This window comes from Babylonia areolata, chromosome 18 (genome assembly GCF_041734735.1).
Source record: "Babylonia areolata isolate BAREFJ2019XMU chromosome 18, ASM4173473v1, whole genome shotgun sequence".
NCBI classification, from domain to species: domain Eukaryota; kingdom Metazoa; phylum Mollusca; class Gastropoda; order Neogastropoda; family Buccinidae; genus Babylonia; species Babylonia areolata.
Window position 1 is genome coordinate 48864897 of NC_134893.1, and position 15924 is coordinate 48880820.

At 38.1% G+C, this 15924-nt stretch overlaps 1 protein-coding gene across 5 annotated transcripts in view; it reads left to right on the forward strand.

The window, feature by feature from the left end:
• Nucleotides 1–15924, forward strand: part of LOC143292871 (protein pangolin, isoforms A/H/I/S-like) — a 96173-nt gene that overhangs the window by 64729 nt on the left and 15520 nt on the right. For 3 of the 5 annotated variants that reach the window (XM_076603515.1, XM_076603514.1, XM_076603516.1), the window contains 5 exons: nucleotides 2073–2163; nucleotides 4213–4401; nucleotides 5412–5589; nucleotides 11793–11976; nucleotides 14453–14525. In XM_076603515.1, coding sequence (XP_076459630.1) covers nucleotides 2073–2163; nucleotides 4213–4401; nucleotides 5412–5589; nucleotides 11793–11976; nucleotides 14453–14525 — 715 coding nt within the window. Of the gene's footprint in view, nucleotides 1–2072; nucleotides 2164–4212; nucleotides 4402–5411; nucleotides 5590–11792; nucleotides 11977–14452; nucleotides 14526–15107; nucleotides 15194–15924 lie in introns of all 5 variants that reach the window. The other 2 variants (XM_076603517.1, XM_076603518.1) reach the window with 2 other exon arrangements.

Below are 15924 nucleotides of genomic sequence, written 5' to 3' on the forward strand. Positions count from 1 at the left end.
TTCATATCAACTTTAAAACTATAAAACTAGAATGAACATAAAAGAGAAATTGAATCGACCGTGTCGTACTACATTCCCAGCAGGTGTAACTAAACTTGTACATCTATCTAGATCTAGTGAAAACGGCTAAATGTTGCAGTGTGATTGCGGCGATAGCCATTAAAAAGAAATTTTTATTGCCCTTAAAGATTTTTTGAATGCCCAAGATACACCAGAATAATATGATTTAAATAGCATTCTCACTGCGAATACAGCAATTGATTTATCGCCCTTTAAAAAAGTATGTTCAAATGTTAAATTTTAGAACTTCAGTTAAGGAGCCACGATAGTGTAATGGATAAGGCAGTTTCTTCTCACCCGAACACGCGGGGTTCGAATCTGGTTAGGACTTTTTTTTTCTTTTTCTTTTTTAAACGCGAAGTTTTATAATAACAAATACAAAACACATTTTAACGATTAGATTTTTTTTGATTTTTTTAAAGTGTATCACAAGTGAGTCTTGAAGGCCTTGCCTTGTATTCTTGTGTTCTTATATAGTCATGACACTTTCTGTTCTGAAATGCTTTCATGTTTTTTTTGTTTTTGTTTTTCTCTTTCAGTGTGGATCTTTTATTGTTTAACTGGTAGCTATCACTGTTCTGATTTTACATTGGTTGTTTTGGTTATTGTTTGAATGAAAGTTAACTATCTTTTAAATTTCCCCCACTCCTACCCCCACCAATAACCTGTTGATGACTGACACTGTTGTCCCTGCACATGTTGCACTGGTGATCATCAGTTGATGTACAAGAAAGAAAATGCACATTGCAGTCTGGCACTTTATTTCCATGTTAGATAATGTTGCAGAATTGTTCAGTAACTCTAACTGTGCAGGTGATTTTTTTATGTTTATTTTTATCAAGTATAAAAGTATAATTGGTTAACTATATTTTAATAGCCTTGAAATGAATGACACAATGTTATCATCATCTAGAATTCAAAGGACTTTTTTCTGTTCCATTGAGTCTGCTGCTGATTGTGATACATTTAGGCATTGTTCATTGTTTGCTTGTTGGATTGATAACAATAAATGCTTTTTCAGTCTTTTTTTTGTCAAATTGAGCTCATAGCACATTTTGATTACATGTACAAAAGCTCATGAACTATCAATGAGTAACAACAAAACAATAATCAATTAAATCAGACCTGTAACAAACACGTATATTAAGTGGGTGGCAGTTTATCAGTCAGATTGTATTTGTGATTTGATGAGAAATTCATTCTGTTTAGTGTTTACATGGAATATTACATTGTGATTGCTTTTGCGAGGAATGAGAAAGACTGCTGCCATCTTCACATTGAACCTGAAGCTACTACAAGTCATTGTCCGGTTCTGGTGTCACAGTTAGTTATTTGCTTGATTTCTCATGGGGCAGAAAAGGTTTGTGAGAGATTCTGAACTGGAAAATAATATGAGTATGTGTTTCTCAGCGAGGCAATCAGGTTTATGTTTTTAACTCATATATAATAGACTTATACTAGTAACAGTTTTATAATATATGGATAGAATCATTGCTGTTCTGGCAGTTTACTCTGTCAATACTGTGTGTGAGTGTGTGCATTCAATATCTCATTACAGTAATGCCTAAATTTGTATAGAATGTGTTGTAATGTCAAGTTTTGACAATTGCAGGTATGCCAAAGTGTGGCAACTATTTTCTTTTTTCAGCCTGACTTTGTCATCCGTTAAACTAAACCTTACTGTTGCATTTAGGTGTGGGTGACCAGAAGGATGTAGGGTTGGTAATTTCTGCTTATTAGTGGAAACATTTACTTGTTAAGTAAAATAAACATTGCCAGTCTTATCACCATTCCGCAGTATCAGAAAGTGAAGCTGAAGCAATACCACAGATGGTGCCATACATGATCTGTGGGGTCACTGGCAAGGGCACGGACTCCTTGCCTGGTTTGTTTGTTGAGGATGGTGTAGCCTAGGACCATGGGGGATGTAAACTGGTGTCATTAATCCTTTGTGTCTCACTGTGTCCCAACCTGTGGGGGGTTGTGATGAGCAGTGGCATTGTTGTGGGCAGGTCTCCCTCGGCCCCCCATGTATGCAGCCTACCCCCCACACAGCCAGTTCCCGCACCCGCTGTATGGGCCAGATTTTCCACAAGTGCCCTGGTGAGTTGAATAAATGAATAAAAAAATTTTTAAAAGAAGAAAAAAAAGAATTAAATGTGAGGTAAAACATGTACAACACATAATTGACATAAAATAAAAGCAACAACTGTTGATTGGTTGGTGATCAATACTTTTCTTCCTTCCTTTTTTTTCCCCCTTTCTTCTTTCATTTCTTTGTTGGTGGTTATTTTTTTATGGTGTATGTTGTTTTTTTGGAAGAGCAGTGATGGATGTAGGAAGCCTTACGGTATGGGAAAACAACTTATTATCCTCTGATACATCACCTTTGCCATAAATGTGATTATAATCAGTCCATCAATAAACCTGGTTAGATGGGTTGGGATGGAATGGAACTGAAAGGAGACAGCTTTTTAGTATGGCACAAAACTTTAGGAAGGCTTAAACTGTTTCTTCCTTTGTACTTTTGTTTCCAGTTCTCTTCAGTTTTTAAGAATAATGTTTTAGAAACAAGGAAAGACTGTGATTAACTTTGAAACATTTTAGAAACAAAAAAAATCAACAACAGAAACCTTGGTTTGATTTATAACTGCCTTTGCAGCAAAAAATGTAGTAAATGTCATTCCATTTGACGCTTTGTTTCATCTTATTTCTTGATAAATGCAAATGATGAGAATCTTTTGAGTAATGAAATGATGAAAATAACAAAGACTTGTGAGAGTGGAAAATCATTGTCGTCAAGTGCAGTTTCAGTGCACATTAATATTTAACAGGTTTCTCCAGAATGGATCTTTAACTCAAAATAAACATGTTTCCAAGTATCAGTAAGCATTTATGAAGTTGTTCTTTGCATTTGCTGACATATTCTTTCTTTCATCTGACACTTTGATGGCTGCACAGAGCTTCTAGGGGGGCGTGTGGGGGGTGTTAGGGGGAGGGAAAGGGGGCAGGGAGGGAGGTGGTGTGAGAGAGGGATTTGGGGGAAGGTGGTGTCATTCTGTGCTCTGAGTGAAAGGGGGGAGAATGCAGGCAGGATAGTGCCTGCTTATTTATAACATGAGAGTTGAGGATGAGATGTTTATGTTCCTTTCCAAGGAGGCTGTACTAGGTGTTTAGGATGGAGACATAAATATGCCAGCCTGCCACCTTGCCAGCTGCAAACAAAAGCTGTATGATTATAAGCCCTGAAGCAAGGCTTGCACTGTGTCAGCTCAAACTGAATATAAGCAGAGGCTGCCCTGCTTAAATAAAAAAAAAGAAAAATTTTTTAAAGAAGAAAAAAGGCTCCCAATTGACAGGGGTGTTTTCAATGTTTGATCCCATCAGAGAAATATTTACCTACAAAAAATTGAGGGAAGAAGGGAGTGGATCTTTTTATTTTTGATTCTTCGCCTTGAGCAATGCTCTCTCTCTCTCTCTCTCTCTCTCTCTCTCTCTCTCTCTCTCACCCCTCTCTCTCCCCGTCGTCCTGTTTCCTGCTTCCTTCACCAGTCTCACTTTTCTCTCAGTGTCCTTCCATCTCTGTCTCTCTCACCCCTCTATCAACCCCAGTCCATTGAGGAGTAGTTGCTCTTGCTGTTCCTGTTTTGTTTAGTGTATAAATGTAGTTGTGTGAAATATGGTAGATGAACAACAAAACAGTGGAGAAGACAGAGGCTAGTGGGAAAGGAAACCTTCATCAGTGCTCCATTGTATATTGTGATGATCAAATTTTTGTGTAAATGTTTCAGATATGGAATATTGTGTTGTGTGACTTAGTTATCAGTTCTAAGTAGTGATTAATGGTGATGTGATACAGCTAGTACCCTGTAATGGTTAGGAAAACTTAAAAGATATAAATTTTCATTGCAACATCATGATTTTTAGAAAGCTTTGTTTTCTGTTGCTGGTTTTCAGAAACGCAGAAGGGAGGTGGGGTGAGGCATAAGTTGGGGGACAGGGCTGAGAAAAAACAAAGTGTGAACATGTCATATAGATCTGTGAATGATTGCGTGTATGTGTGTTTGAGTGGGAATGCTTGTGTGTTTTTACTGGGATAATTGTGTAGATGTTACTCTGATGGCTGTGCTGAAAGTGTGAGTGTGTGGGCAGGCACAGATCGGCAGGGTACCCCATCACCACTGGTGCCTTCTCAGGGTCTTTGCCCCCTTCCCTGTCCATATCCCGCTATGGCCATCCCACATTGCTACCCCCGGGCATTCCACACCCAGGTATGGCCCACCCGGGCATGCTACCTGGGCACAAGTCTGAAATGATGGGGGCTGCTGGTATGCAGGACAGGTAAATTGTGTGTGTGCGTTATGCGTGTGTGCGTGTGTGCATGCATGCATGCATGCATGTGTGTGTGTGAACAGACAAGCTGAGAAGGTTATCATGATAATACTTTGGGTAAAGAACCCTCCCCCCCACCCCCCAACCCTCCAACCCACCCACCCACCCCAAAAAAAAAAGAATAAGAAAGCAGGCAAACAACCGTATTTTATGATGGTAATGAAATGAGCTCTTTTTTTTTTTTCTTTTTTTTTTGTCCACCCACCACACCACCCCTTTTTTTTCTTGTTTTTTTTTTAAATACTGAATTGTCTGGGCAAGGAAAAGCATATACCCCCCAACCCGCCCCATTTTTGTTTTTTTGAATTATTTTTAAGATATTTATTTATTTGTTTATTTTGTATTAGATCTATGTATTCATTTGCTTCTTTATTTGTTTAATTATTTATGCATTATTTTATTTTATTTTTATTTTATTTTTTTCTCAAGGCCTGAGTAAGCGCGGTGGGTTCTTCTGCTGGTCAGGCATCTGCTTAGCAGATGTAGTGTAGCGTATATAGATTTATCCGATGGGCAGTGTCGCCTCCTTGAGATACTGATACTGATACTATGCTTCAGAATTAAAAATTCAGAGAAACAGAGTGAGTGGAGAGGGAGAAAGATATGTGCCATGTGAAGGGAGAGAGAGGAGCATGTATTCAAGTGAGTGAAAAATTGAGAACTGCGTGCATTCTTCCATGATTTTGATTGAGAGGGCCCTAGGAGGGACAGGAAGACAGAGAGAGAGAGAGAGCTGCTTTTGTGCATGTTAGATATTGTGAATGAGTATGTAAAAGTATGTGTGAGTGTGTGTGTATGTTTGAGCATGTGTGTATGTGCATGTGTGTCTGTGTGTAAATGTGGGTGTGTCTGTGTGTGTAACATTTGCTATTTTTTTCACCCATATTTGCATGCTTGTCACAGTCTTTCTCAGTTTATCTTTTTTTTAATTCTTATATCTCCCTCCATCCCCATGTCAGGCTGGAGGCTCCAGAGGAGCGCAGTGCCAGCAAAAGGGCCGCGGAAGAGAAGAAGAAGAACTATGTCAAGAAACCACTGAATGCCTTTATGTTATTCATGAAAGAGATGCGGCCAAAGGTAATCGCTGAGTGCACCTTGCGCGAGTCCTCAGCCATCAACCAGATTCTGGGGAGAAAGGTGAGTCATTATTTCGTCTGTGAGTTGTGGACTTCTGTTTGATTTAGGAGAGCGTAGTACCAAAGAAAAGACATTGATGTGATACCAAATGAAATGAGATAATGTGACCCTAAGCCAGATAGGTTTACACATCTGATGAATTTAATAAGTATTTTCAAGGTGCACTTTTGTTTCTCTTTCAACACATGCAGGAATTGTCCCTGCAGACACAATAATCTGCATTCTCCCGTTTCACGTGTAGTTGTGCCCATCCCTTTGGGGATGAGGTGGATGAGAACAAGATGAATTGTGCCACGAGCGAGTTGGGTTTATTGGCAGTGGCTTTGATGGTTTGCTGACGCACTGTGACAGTGCATGGAGAGAGGGTGTTGGCAGTTTGATGAGAGATGCTCATTGACTGATAAGGCCATTGACAGGGCCGAGGGAGTGTGCAATAGAGGTGTTTGTTTTGTGTGAGTTGGGGGTGTGAAGGAGATTTCCAAAGCCTGGGGCTGCCAGTGGCAGTTTTATGACAGGGGATAGGCTGTTCATGCGGTGGGAAACTTTGCACTGTGGCTTTGAATGTTAGGGGTAGGGTGGTTGCCATAGGGGGTGTAGGGGGGGAATCTCTTTCGCCGGCTGTTTAATTGTTGAAAATGAGCCTTTGTTAGTGTTACGTGTCAGAATACATTGTGTCTGTGTGATATTGATTAGTTAGTGTTTAATAATGTGGAGATACGCTCATCAGAGGAAACGGCAGGAAAAGATCTTTTTATCCAAACTAAATAATAACTAGTGGGAGAGGGAAGAAAAAGTCTTTTTCGGGGTGTTTCTTTTTTTAATGTAGCTGTTTTCTTGAGAAATTATTAAAAAAAAAAAAAAAAGAAAAGAAAAGAAAAAAAAGTTTAAAGGCAATTGCCAGTGGTTTTGCCAGTTACACTTGTTTAAAAGTAAATTTGTGTAGGACGAAGGTGAGCACATTAATTTTTACACACACCCATACACAACTATATATGTTATACACATACAACCACTCATACACAACAGTAAATAACTTTTTTTATTTAAAAGATAAGACATTGAATATGATTTGCTTGATTTAAAAAAAAAAAAAAAAAAAAAAAGCGTGATGTTGCATTTTGTTTAGCAAAATAAGTTTCAAAAGCCCAGAAGCAACAGGTTGCAGTTTCTTCCCTTGCAAGGTGAAGATTTTGTGATTTGAGGTTTCACTTTGGGAAAGTTTTGAATGGCAATGTTTGGGTTTTGCCTTAATGGGCATTTCAGTACAGTACTACACATTCAAAATCATTTTGAATGTCATTTGTATGTCACAGGCATCTGGTTTAGTCTGATGTTTTATAACTTTTCAAAGCACCTTGGGGGGGGGGGGGGGGGGACACAGACACACACACACACAAGAAAAAAGAAAAAGAAAAAAAAAAACTTTAATTGAATTATGAGGTTGACTTATTCACAGTAAAAGAGGAGATTATGTAAATAAGTAATGTAAGAAGTAAATTATGTTTGTTGAAAAAAAAAAGAAGGCAACTTTAGCAAACATATTTATTATCTCAGTAATAACTGGTCATCAGATATAACCGAGTCAATTTTTTTTAAAACTTTCATTATAAATTCCTTAATTTTTTTTTTTAGCAACACAGGAACTGATAGTGAAAAGAGTTACCAGAATCAAGGAAAAGAGATGAGACCATCCAGAGTCAAGGAAAAGAGATGAGACCATCAACATCATTGACAAAGCAACAACAAAAAAGAGACACACACACACACACACACACACACACACACACACACACACACACAGTTCAGTTCAGTTCAGTTACTGTGTTCAAACAAATTCATATACGCAAAGCCACATTTGCTAAGCATATGCCTGACCATCAGCATCCAACACAATTAGGCCTTGAGAAAAAATACAATCAAATAAGATATGATAAGCTAATGATTATTAAAAAAAAAAAAAAAAAAAAAAAAAAGATAATAGGATAATGAAGATAATATTAATGTTAATAATAATGAATTGAGTGAATAAATAAATGAGTAAATAATAATAAATGATGAAATAGCCCCCCACACCCCCCAATAAACAAATGAAGTAAAAGAAAAGAAAAGAAGAGAGAGAGAGAAATAAAAGGAAGAAAAGGACATTTTTCTTCAAAGACAATCAACATTATCAACAACAACAGCAACAAAGAAGAAAAAGGACATTTTTGCTCCGCCCGTCACGTGAAGACCTTGTACTGCAGTAGTTGATTGTGTTGATTTGTTGTTGATGCCTGACTGATCCATTTCCTTGCCTCTTTCTTTCCGTGTGCTCTTCCTCTCCTTCTGATGTGTGCAGCGCTGGCTGTCGCCTGTCGGACATTCAGGGAACTGCTGCCTGTGGAAATCAAAAAAAAAAAAAAAAGAAAGAAAGAAAGAAAAAAGAATAGATAAAAGAGGAAATGATAGTACAATGCCATCAGTAATACAGGCAGTTGGAGGGGAAGAGGAGAAAGGAGAAGGGGGGGGGGGAGGAAAACAGAAAGAAAGAGAAAGAAATGTGACAGAAGGCTGTTGATTTTATTTGAAGCGTAGCAATGATAATCAACAGCAAGAAAGAGATAGAAATGCGATAGAAAGCTGTGGAATTTATTTGAAGTGTAGCAGTGATTCAACAGAAAGAAAGACAAGCAAAAAAGAAGGAAGGCTGTTGAATTTATTTGCAGAATAGCATTGATAATCAAGGAATAGAAATAAAAGAGTATATATTTTTGGTGAGTTTAAGAAACGTGTATATTTCATTATGATAATACTAGATTTCTTTTGTTTCACATAGGAGAGCAACAGTAGTAAAGCACTTAATTTGTAAGTGTAGTGGTGAACCCTTTCTCTGTTTGTATCAGATGGTAGATGTTTGATAAAGTCAGTGTAAATGTTTGATAAAGTCAGTTTTGTAAAACTAAAAGGATCATGAGATCTGCAGTCAGGCTTTCATCATATCCAGAAATCAACATTTTTCATATTTGATTTTAAAGAAGTGTGATTCAGATGATAATACACAAAATTTCTGTACAGAAAAAAGGTGTTTCTTTCTGTACTTAATACTTTGAGATAACAGGCCTTTCAGGGCATTGAAGTATGTTATACACAGCTTAAAAGACACAGCTGTTTCTGTGATTTAGTTGTAGATTAAGAATTATTGTATCATGATTACAAGCTTTTTAGCCATGCAGACATCAGCGAGGGAATTTTGCTGTGTGTTTTTTTAAATGGTGTAGTTCATGAGTGATGCCATGGTCACAGTCTTACTTGAACAGCTTTTCTTATCCAACCTATTGTTTTGTTTCCCTTTCTTTGCTATGATATTATAATAAATTTTTTTAAAAAGTTCAAAAGAGGAGAATGTTTATTTCATGCTATATTAGAAAAGGAAGTAGAGAGGAGGTGCCTTAAGAACATTTTTTGAAAAGGAAGGTAGGCAGGTGGTTAGCAGAGACATCAATTATTAGACATGAATTATTTCGATAACAGTGATGTGGAAGCGGAAAGGTCTTGTGTTTGCTGTATTTCTTCAGCGTTGAACTGAAGGATACTTTGAGTATTCTGAGGGTGCAGCAGTACTTGTAGTTATTACAAAAGGAAATGTTGGGGAGTGGTCACAGTGCACGGCCTTGAGCCAGTTTTGGTATTTAAGACAGCTAATGGAGTGGGGATCATTCATTGTGCCAGACAGTTAACTCAGGTGATGGAGAACAGGTTACAGAGTACCAACACTAAAAAAAACTATTGTTGTTTCTTTGTAAGTAGGTAGAGTAAGGTGAATGGTTTAGTGTATTTCCAAAATGCAGCAGTCATTTTACCAGCTTATGGTACTTGAAGATGGTACTCAAAGAAAATTTTTTCTTGGTTTTCTGTAGCTTAGAATGCTTGAATTTTGTTTCTTTGGAGTTCCAGACTAAAACAAAACAAACCAGAGAAAAGTTTTATTATGAAGCGAAAATAAATGACTTTACCGTGTCATTGCACTGACATGTCTTTTTTTTTTCTTTTCAAAATCAACAAATTGGTTTTCCTGTTTTTATCAGAATCATTCTCATTCATGTCAAAATACTTGAGAGAGGTGGAGTGGAGAATGAATGGGGAGGAGGAAGTCTGTCACAAAACACTGGTTTTAGTCTGCATTCACTGAATCTGTCAGTCAAAGGAAATTATAGAGATGTTCACGGGATAACTCTGAATCATTGGAAAGTAAATGTAGACTCTAACTAGACTTACACATTTTGTAATATCTTTTATCTTATTTTCATGTATATATGAATCTAAATTTTCTATTAAAAAAAAAAAAAAATTCCTCTTCAGTTTCTTTGTTCATAAATGGGTCTGTGAAGTGGGTTTGTTTGTTTTTCTTTGGTGCTTAGTTTGAAACAGAACATGATGGAGAGGAAGAAGTGTAAAATTAGGGAAAAATGTGAAGAAATTTTTTTTTTTTAATAAAGGAACTTAATGATTATTCTTTTTTTTTTTTTTTTTTTTTTTTTTTTTTTTTGCTTGTGTCTAAATTCAGAATTTTTGGATTTGATTGGAATAAATGAGCAGTTGGACTTTTTTTTTTTTTTCTTCTTCACATATTGCTTGATATTTATCTTTAAAAGCTGGTGATGTATAGCTGACTAGAAAGACAGTTGCAAAATGCAAATCAGTTTTATGTATCATAACACCTCTGTTTTCTTTCTGAAGCGATCCCCAAAGACACAATTAGATAAACGAAATCTAAATGATGATGCTTTTGCCAGATACTTGTATGGATCACAATGCACCAATATCAAATATCTAGGATATTATTATTAGTTATAGATAGATAACTAACAGAAATGAACATTGCACATAGCACTGTTTATATTTTCACCACCTTTCACCAACAGTGAGTAGACATTGGGGTGAGACAGAGATGTGTGTTGTTCAAATATTTGTCTGATTTCAAATATTTGTCTGATTAGTGGAATGGTAGGCACAGGTAATACCTGACGCAAAACTGATGCAGCTGGAATGATGGAAACTTGTAGACAAGCTTTGCAGAGACTGGATTATAGTTTTGGACTGTGTAGAGACTAAGTTACGATAGTTCTAGACTGTGCAGAGACTAAGTTATGATAGTTCTAGACGGCAGAGACTAAGTTATGATAGTTCTAGTTCTGGACTGTGTAGATACTAAGTTACGATTGTTCTAGACTGTACAGAGACTGTTATGATAGTTTTGGACTGTGCAGAGATTTAAGTTATGATAGTTCTGGACTGTGCAGAGACGAAGTTATGATATTTGTGGACTGTGCAGAGACTAACTTATGATAGTTCTGGACTGTGTAGAGACTGTTATGATAGTTCTGGACTGTGCAGAGACTAAGTTATGATATTTGTGGACTGTGGAGAGACTAACTTATGATAGTTCTGGACTGTGTAGAGACTAAGTTAGATAGTTCTAGACTGTACAGAGACTGTTACGATAGTTCTTGACTGTTCAGAGACTAAATTATGATAGTTCTGGACTGTGCAGAGACTAAGTTATGATAGTTTTGGACTGTGCAGAGACTAAGTTAGGATATTTCTGGGCTGTAGAGACTGTTATGATAGTTCTGGACTGCGCAGAGACCAAGTTATGATAGTTTTAGACTGCAGAGATTAAGTTATGATCTAGACTGCAGAGACTACGTCGTGATAGTTCTGGACTGTGCAGAGACTAAGTTATAGTTCTGGACTGTACAGAGCCTAAGTTACGATAGTTCTGGACTGTACAGAGACTAAGTTATGATAGTTCCTGACTGTACAGAGATTAAGTTATAATAGTTCTAGACTGCAGAGACTAACTTGTGATAGTTCTGGACTGTGCATAGACTATGTTAGTCCTGGACTGTGCAGAGACTAAGTTAGTTTTGAAAATAAGAATCATCTGACAGCCTTCAGTTTGTGGGACAGGACCTTCACAAAGAGAACTGTGCGGTTCCCTGGAAGTTTAACCAGTAAAGTTTGCAGTTTAAAAAAGAAGTCGTTTTTTTTTTGTTTGTTTGTTTTTTTACAAGGAGTATTTGTTAGTGAACCCAGTTAATCAGTGAAGGTGATTGGTGTTTCTCAGGCGTAAGTGACTTGGAACCAGGTTTACTGGCTGATGTTTGATTGGCATGGTGTAACTGACCTTGCAACCAGTTAACCAGCGAGCGTTGGTGTTTCAGTGGCACGCATTAGACCGGTCAGAGCAGGCCAAGTATTACGACATGGCACGTAAAGAGAAGGATCTCCACATGCAGTTGTACCCTGGGTGGTCGGCACGCGACAACTACGCCATGCATCAGAAGAAGAAGAAGAGGAAGAAAACCGAGTCCAGCTTGATGCAGGAGAACAAGACAATAGCAGCAGGTAAGAAGGAGAGAGAGTGAAAGAGAGAGAGAGAGAAGATGGGGGGCGGGGGGGGGGAATGAGAGAGCGAAAGGGTAGGAGGGGATAGGAGAGGGATGCAGGAGGTATTTGAACATGTGATCATGTGCACTGGTGAAATTTCCAACAATAGACCCAACTCCGGCTAAATTATTTTGTTATTCTTGCCCCTCTGTCCTGTTGTGACCTGACGTGGCCTAGCTTTTCAGTTATTTCTCTTCAGACTTTCATTTCTTTTTCTTTTTTCATATGGTAGAGGTTAATTTTGTTTGGATAAAACACACACACACACACACACACACACACACACACACAGAGACTTGACTGGTGAAAACAACAACAAAACAAAAAAACAGCATTTTATGTGCTCAGATTGCCTTAAAGTTCTTTTAAAGAAAAACAAAACAAAAAAACCCCACAAGTACACAAAAACGTGGACAGTAGGGTTATGTTTGTGATTATCTTGGTTTTCATGTTCAGCTTGGATCCTCACAGCTTCTTTGTTTTGATATTTTTTTTCTTGTGAAGGAACTGAGATCAAAGTACATGAAATAACCATATTTCACAATATTTTCAGAAATGTAATTGAACTGAATAAAGAGATTCAGTTATAACATCACAAAGAATGATAATGGGCGGGCTAAACACAGCCTTTTCTCACTCCAGTAACAGCCCTTTGTTTACAAACAGACCTGTCAGCATTAACAGAATAAATCAGAAACAAGAAATTGGTGTTTTAGAATTTGAAAAATAATTGTTATTTCTGTCTGCACATTAAAAAAGAAAAAGGTATTTCACAGGATAATTAGACTTCTTTTGTTTTGTCAAGTAAATTCATTCTTTATTTTCTAACTTATGTTGTCATCTTTTTCTTGTTTGTCATTTTGGTTAATGGGACAGTTACAGAAAAAAAAAGGTTGAATGTTACCAGCATCAGCTTTTTGCTTGTGAATTGTAGCAGTAAATAAATGAACACATCACAGATATAACAGAGAAAAAGAGATAGAGGGACAGCAACTGCCATAAAAACTGGTTTGTGCGAATACGTTTCGTTTTTTTTTTTCGTTTTTTTTTGTGGATGAATAAATGTCTTTTTCAGTGATTGAAAAACACTTTGGTGTTCTAACTCACAGCTAGCAGAAGTAATTTTGGTTTGGGTGAAATCAAAGCAGTTTCCACTGAAGGCTGGGATTTATGACATGAACTTAAAACACATCTGTTTCAAAATGTATGATACTGTTTTAATGAACATTAACACAGTTTTTTACCTGTTTGGAATTATTTACTGATTGTTACAGGTTTTTTTCTCTCTGAAAGTCTTACTTGTGAAAGTGTTTCTGTATTGTGTAGTCACTGAGTGTGTGTGCGCGCTTGTGTACGTATGACTGTGTGTGTGTGCACCCATACATTGTGCGTGTGCACTCATGTATGTATGTGTGTGTGTATGTTCATACCCACCAGTGTGTATGTGCACGTGTGCATGAGTATGAGTGCGTATTCATATGTGTGTGTGTGTATGTGCACCACGTATGTTTGTGTGTCAGTGTGTGAGCATGTGTGAATGTACACAATTTGTGTGTGTTTGTGTTTGCACACATGCACCCATGTGTGTTTAGGGGTATGGGGGAGTGTCCCTTGTAGCATCGAAATGTCTATTTGCCTGCAGGGGGATAAAGTATTTTGGTTTTTTTTTTCTTGTTTTTGTTTTGTTTTTGTTTTTAATTCTGCGTATAAACTTAGATCTGTTATTGTCTGTTCCTGGTAGTTTAAAGTAACTGCGTCATTTGCTTTTTTCTTGTTTTTTTCTCTTGTGGACTTGTCTTTGTCTAGCTTTCACTTTATACACTTTCTTATCTCATTGTCTGATTCTTATTCATATTTTCCTTGCATATCTTTTTTTTGTTTGTTTCTTATTGCCTACCTGACTGATTGTTGGTCTTTATGCCCCTTTCCCTTTACCCCTGCACCCCCCAAACCATTTGACACATGATTTGACACATGCACGTACACTGTCTTTCTTATAGCTTTTTTTTATTTTTATTTTTTTATTATTATTTAAAAAAAAAAATCTTTTCTGTTATTCTTTTCAGTTAACTTTTCCCCCTAGTTCCTGTCTGATGTTTTTTTCCAATCATTTAACTTTCTCTTTCTATAAGTCCATTGGTCTTCCTGTCTTTACCTCTGTGTGTCTTTCTGTCTGAATCACTTGGTCCATATTATTATATGTCATCTGTGATGTTATGGTTCAGAGACATGTTCGACGAAGAAAATATTAAACAATGTTTCTGGAAGTGCAAGGGGAAGGGGACCTGAAAACAGCTATGAGATCTGGGGATTATTTGAAAAAGAAAAGAAATAAAAAAGACACAAATGGTGGTTTTGCCATGATCTGAAGTTGATTCATTCTGACTCAGCCTGCAATGGACTGACTAATAACCGCCCATCCCACCTGTTGCAGAATGTCCCAATGCCAAAAAGTGCCGAGCACGCTACGGTATGGAGCAGCAGTCACAGTGGTGCAAGCCTTGCAGGTAAGAGCTGTCTGTCCCTCACTGCCCTTCCCCGTACCATGCCCTGCCCGCTGTTAGCCTTGTGCCGTTTGTCCTTTCCCCATACCCCCCACCACTGGCCTCGGGCTTTGTGCACACACACCTACCTGTAGGACATGGACCACTCCATAATCTTCCGAGAATGCCCACGCCCTGAAACGTTGGCTGTAAACACGCTGGATTGCTGCAGGCCTCAGGAGAGGGTTGTGGAGAGTCGACATGCTATCAGTAGCAGTATGAAAATACGGCTGTTCGAATATTGATTGTGTGGCTGAGAGAGAAACCATTTTCTTTTCTTAATTTTATTTCTTTTTTTTTTATTTTAAAGCAAAGTTGAATTTTGTTTACCAGAGCACGAATGGTGAGTTTCCTGGCAGTTGTGCAAGTTTCCTACTGGAGAAGTTAATGACCCTTGTTCAGAATGAATAGGTTATAAATGAGTTGTGTTCAGTTTTGTTTGTTTGGTTTGGTTTGGTTTTTTTTGTTTGTTTGTTTGTTTGTATTGTTTGTTGGGTGTCTGTCTTCTGTTTTTTCTTTGCACCAGTAAACCTTGTCTCGTTTCAGGTCATCTCTGCATGAAAACTGTGATCAGTCCACCGTGAAGTTAGAAGTCGCGCAAAACACGAATGCGACGGACGTAAAATAGTAAGGTATTCTGGGTCGCCCTCTTGTGGAGCATGCTGACCGAGCTAACGCTTGCCATGAGTTATACTCCCATGTGGACGTACTGGCCTGGCTTTGCATGTTGGCATTTGGGCAGGCGCAGAGTAGTGGCCCTTCCCTCCACTCACTACCACCCACCCTCCCTCTCCTGCCTGATCTGTCTCCCAATCCATGTCGTACTTCCCTCCCTCGTCCCCTTCATGTTCACCTCATTGGGCTTGATGGGGGAAGGATTCTTTTGTTCGCTCACTGTACTGTTTTGACATGCGTACCATGTTGTTTTGTGGTCATCACCCCCTCCTCCTGGACTGCCTGATTTAAAATGTATCCCCATCCCCTCCCTGTCACCTTCCTTGTAATGATAACTGTACAAATCCCATAACCACTGTGTCCATGGCCTGGTTGTAGAGGAACTGGATGTGGATGGGGTGTGGGGGGATTGCACAGGTGCCTGCATTGTGAGGGCAGATGCAGAGACTGTGATGCTGGCTGCTGCCTTGAATGTTTGTTGCCTGTTGTGGGTAGCTTGATTGCTGTACCTGTCGTCATGTTGTGGTTGCCTCTGTACTGCCTCCTGTTTTTTGTTGTTTTTTTTTCTGGCTTTCCACATGTTGTTTCTCACTGTTTGTTCACCTCTGGATCACCTGGATGGGGGCTTTCATGGCTCATTTACAAGGATTTTGATTCCCATTTTAATGCAAGATTCGAAAGGTGAGGT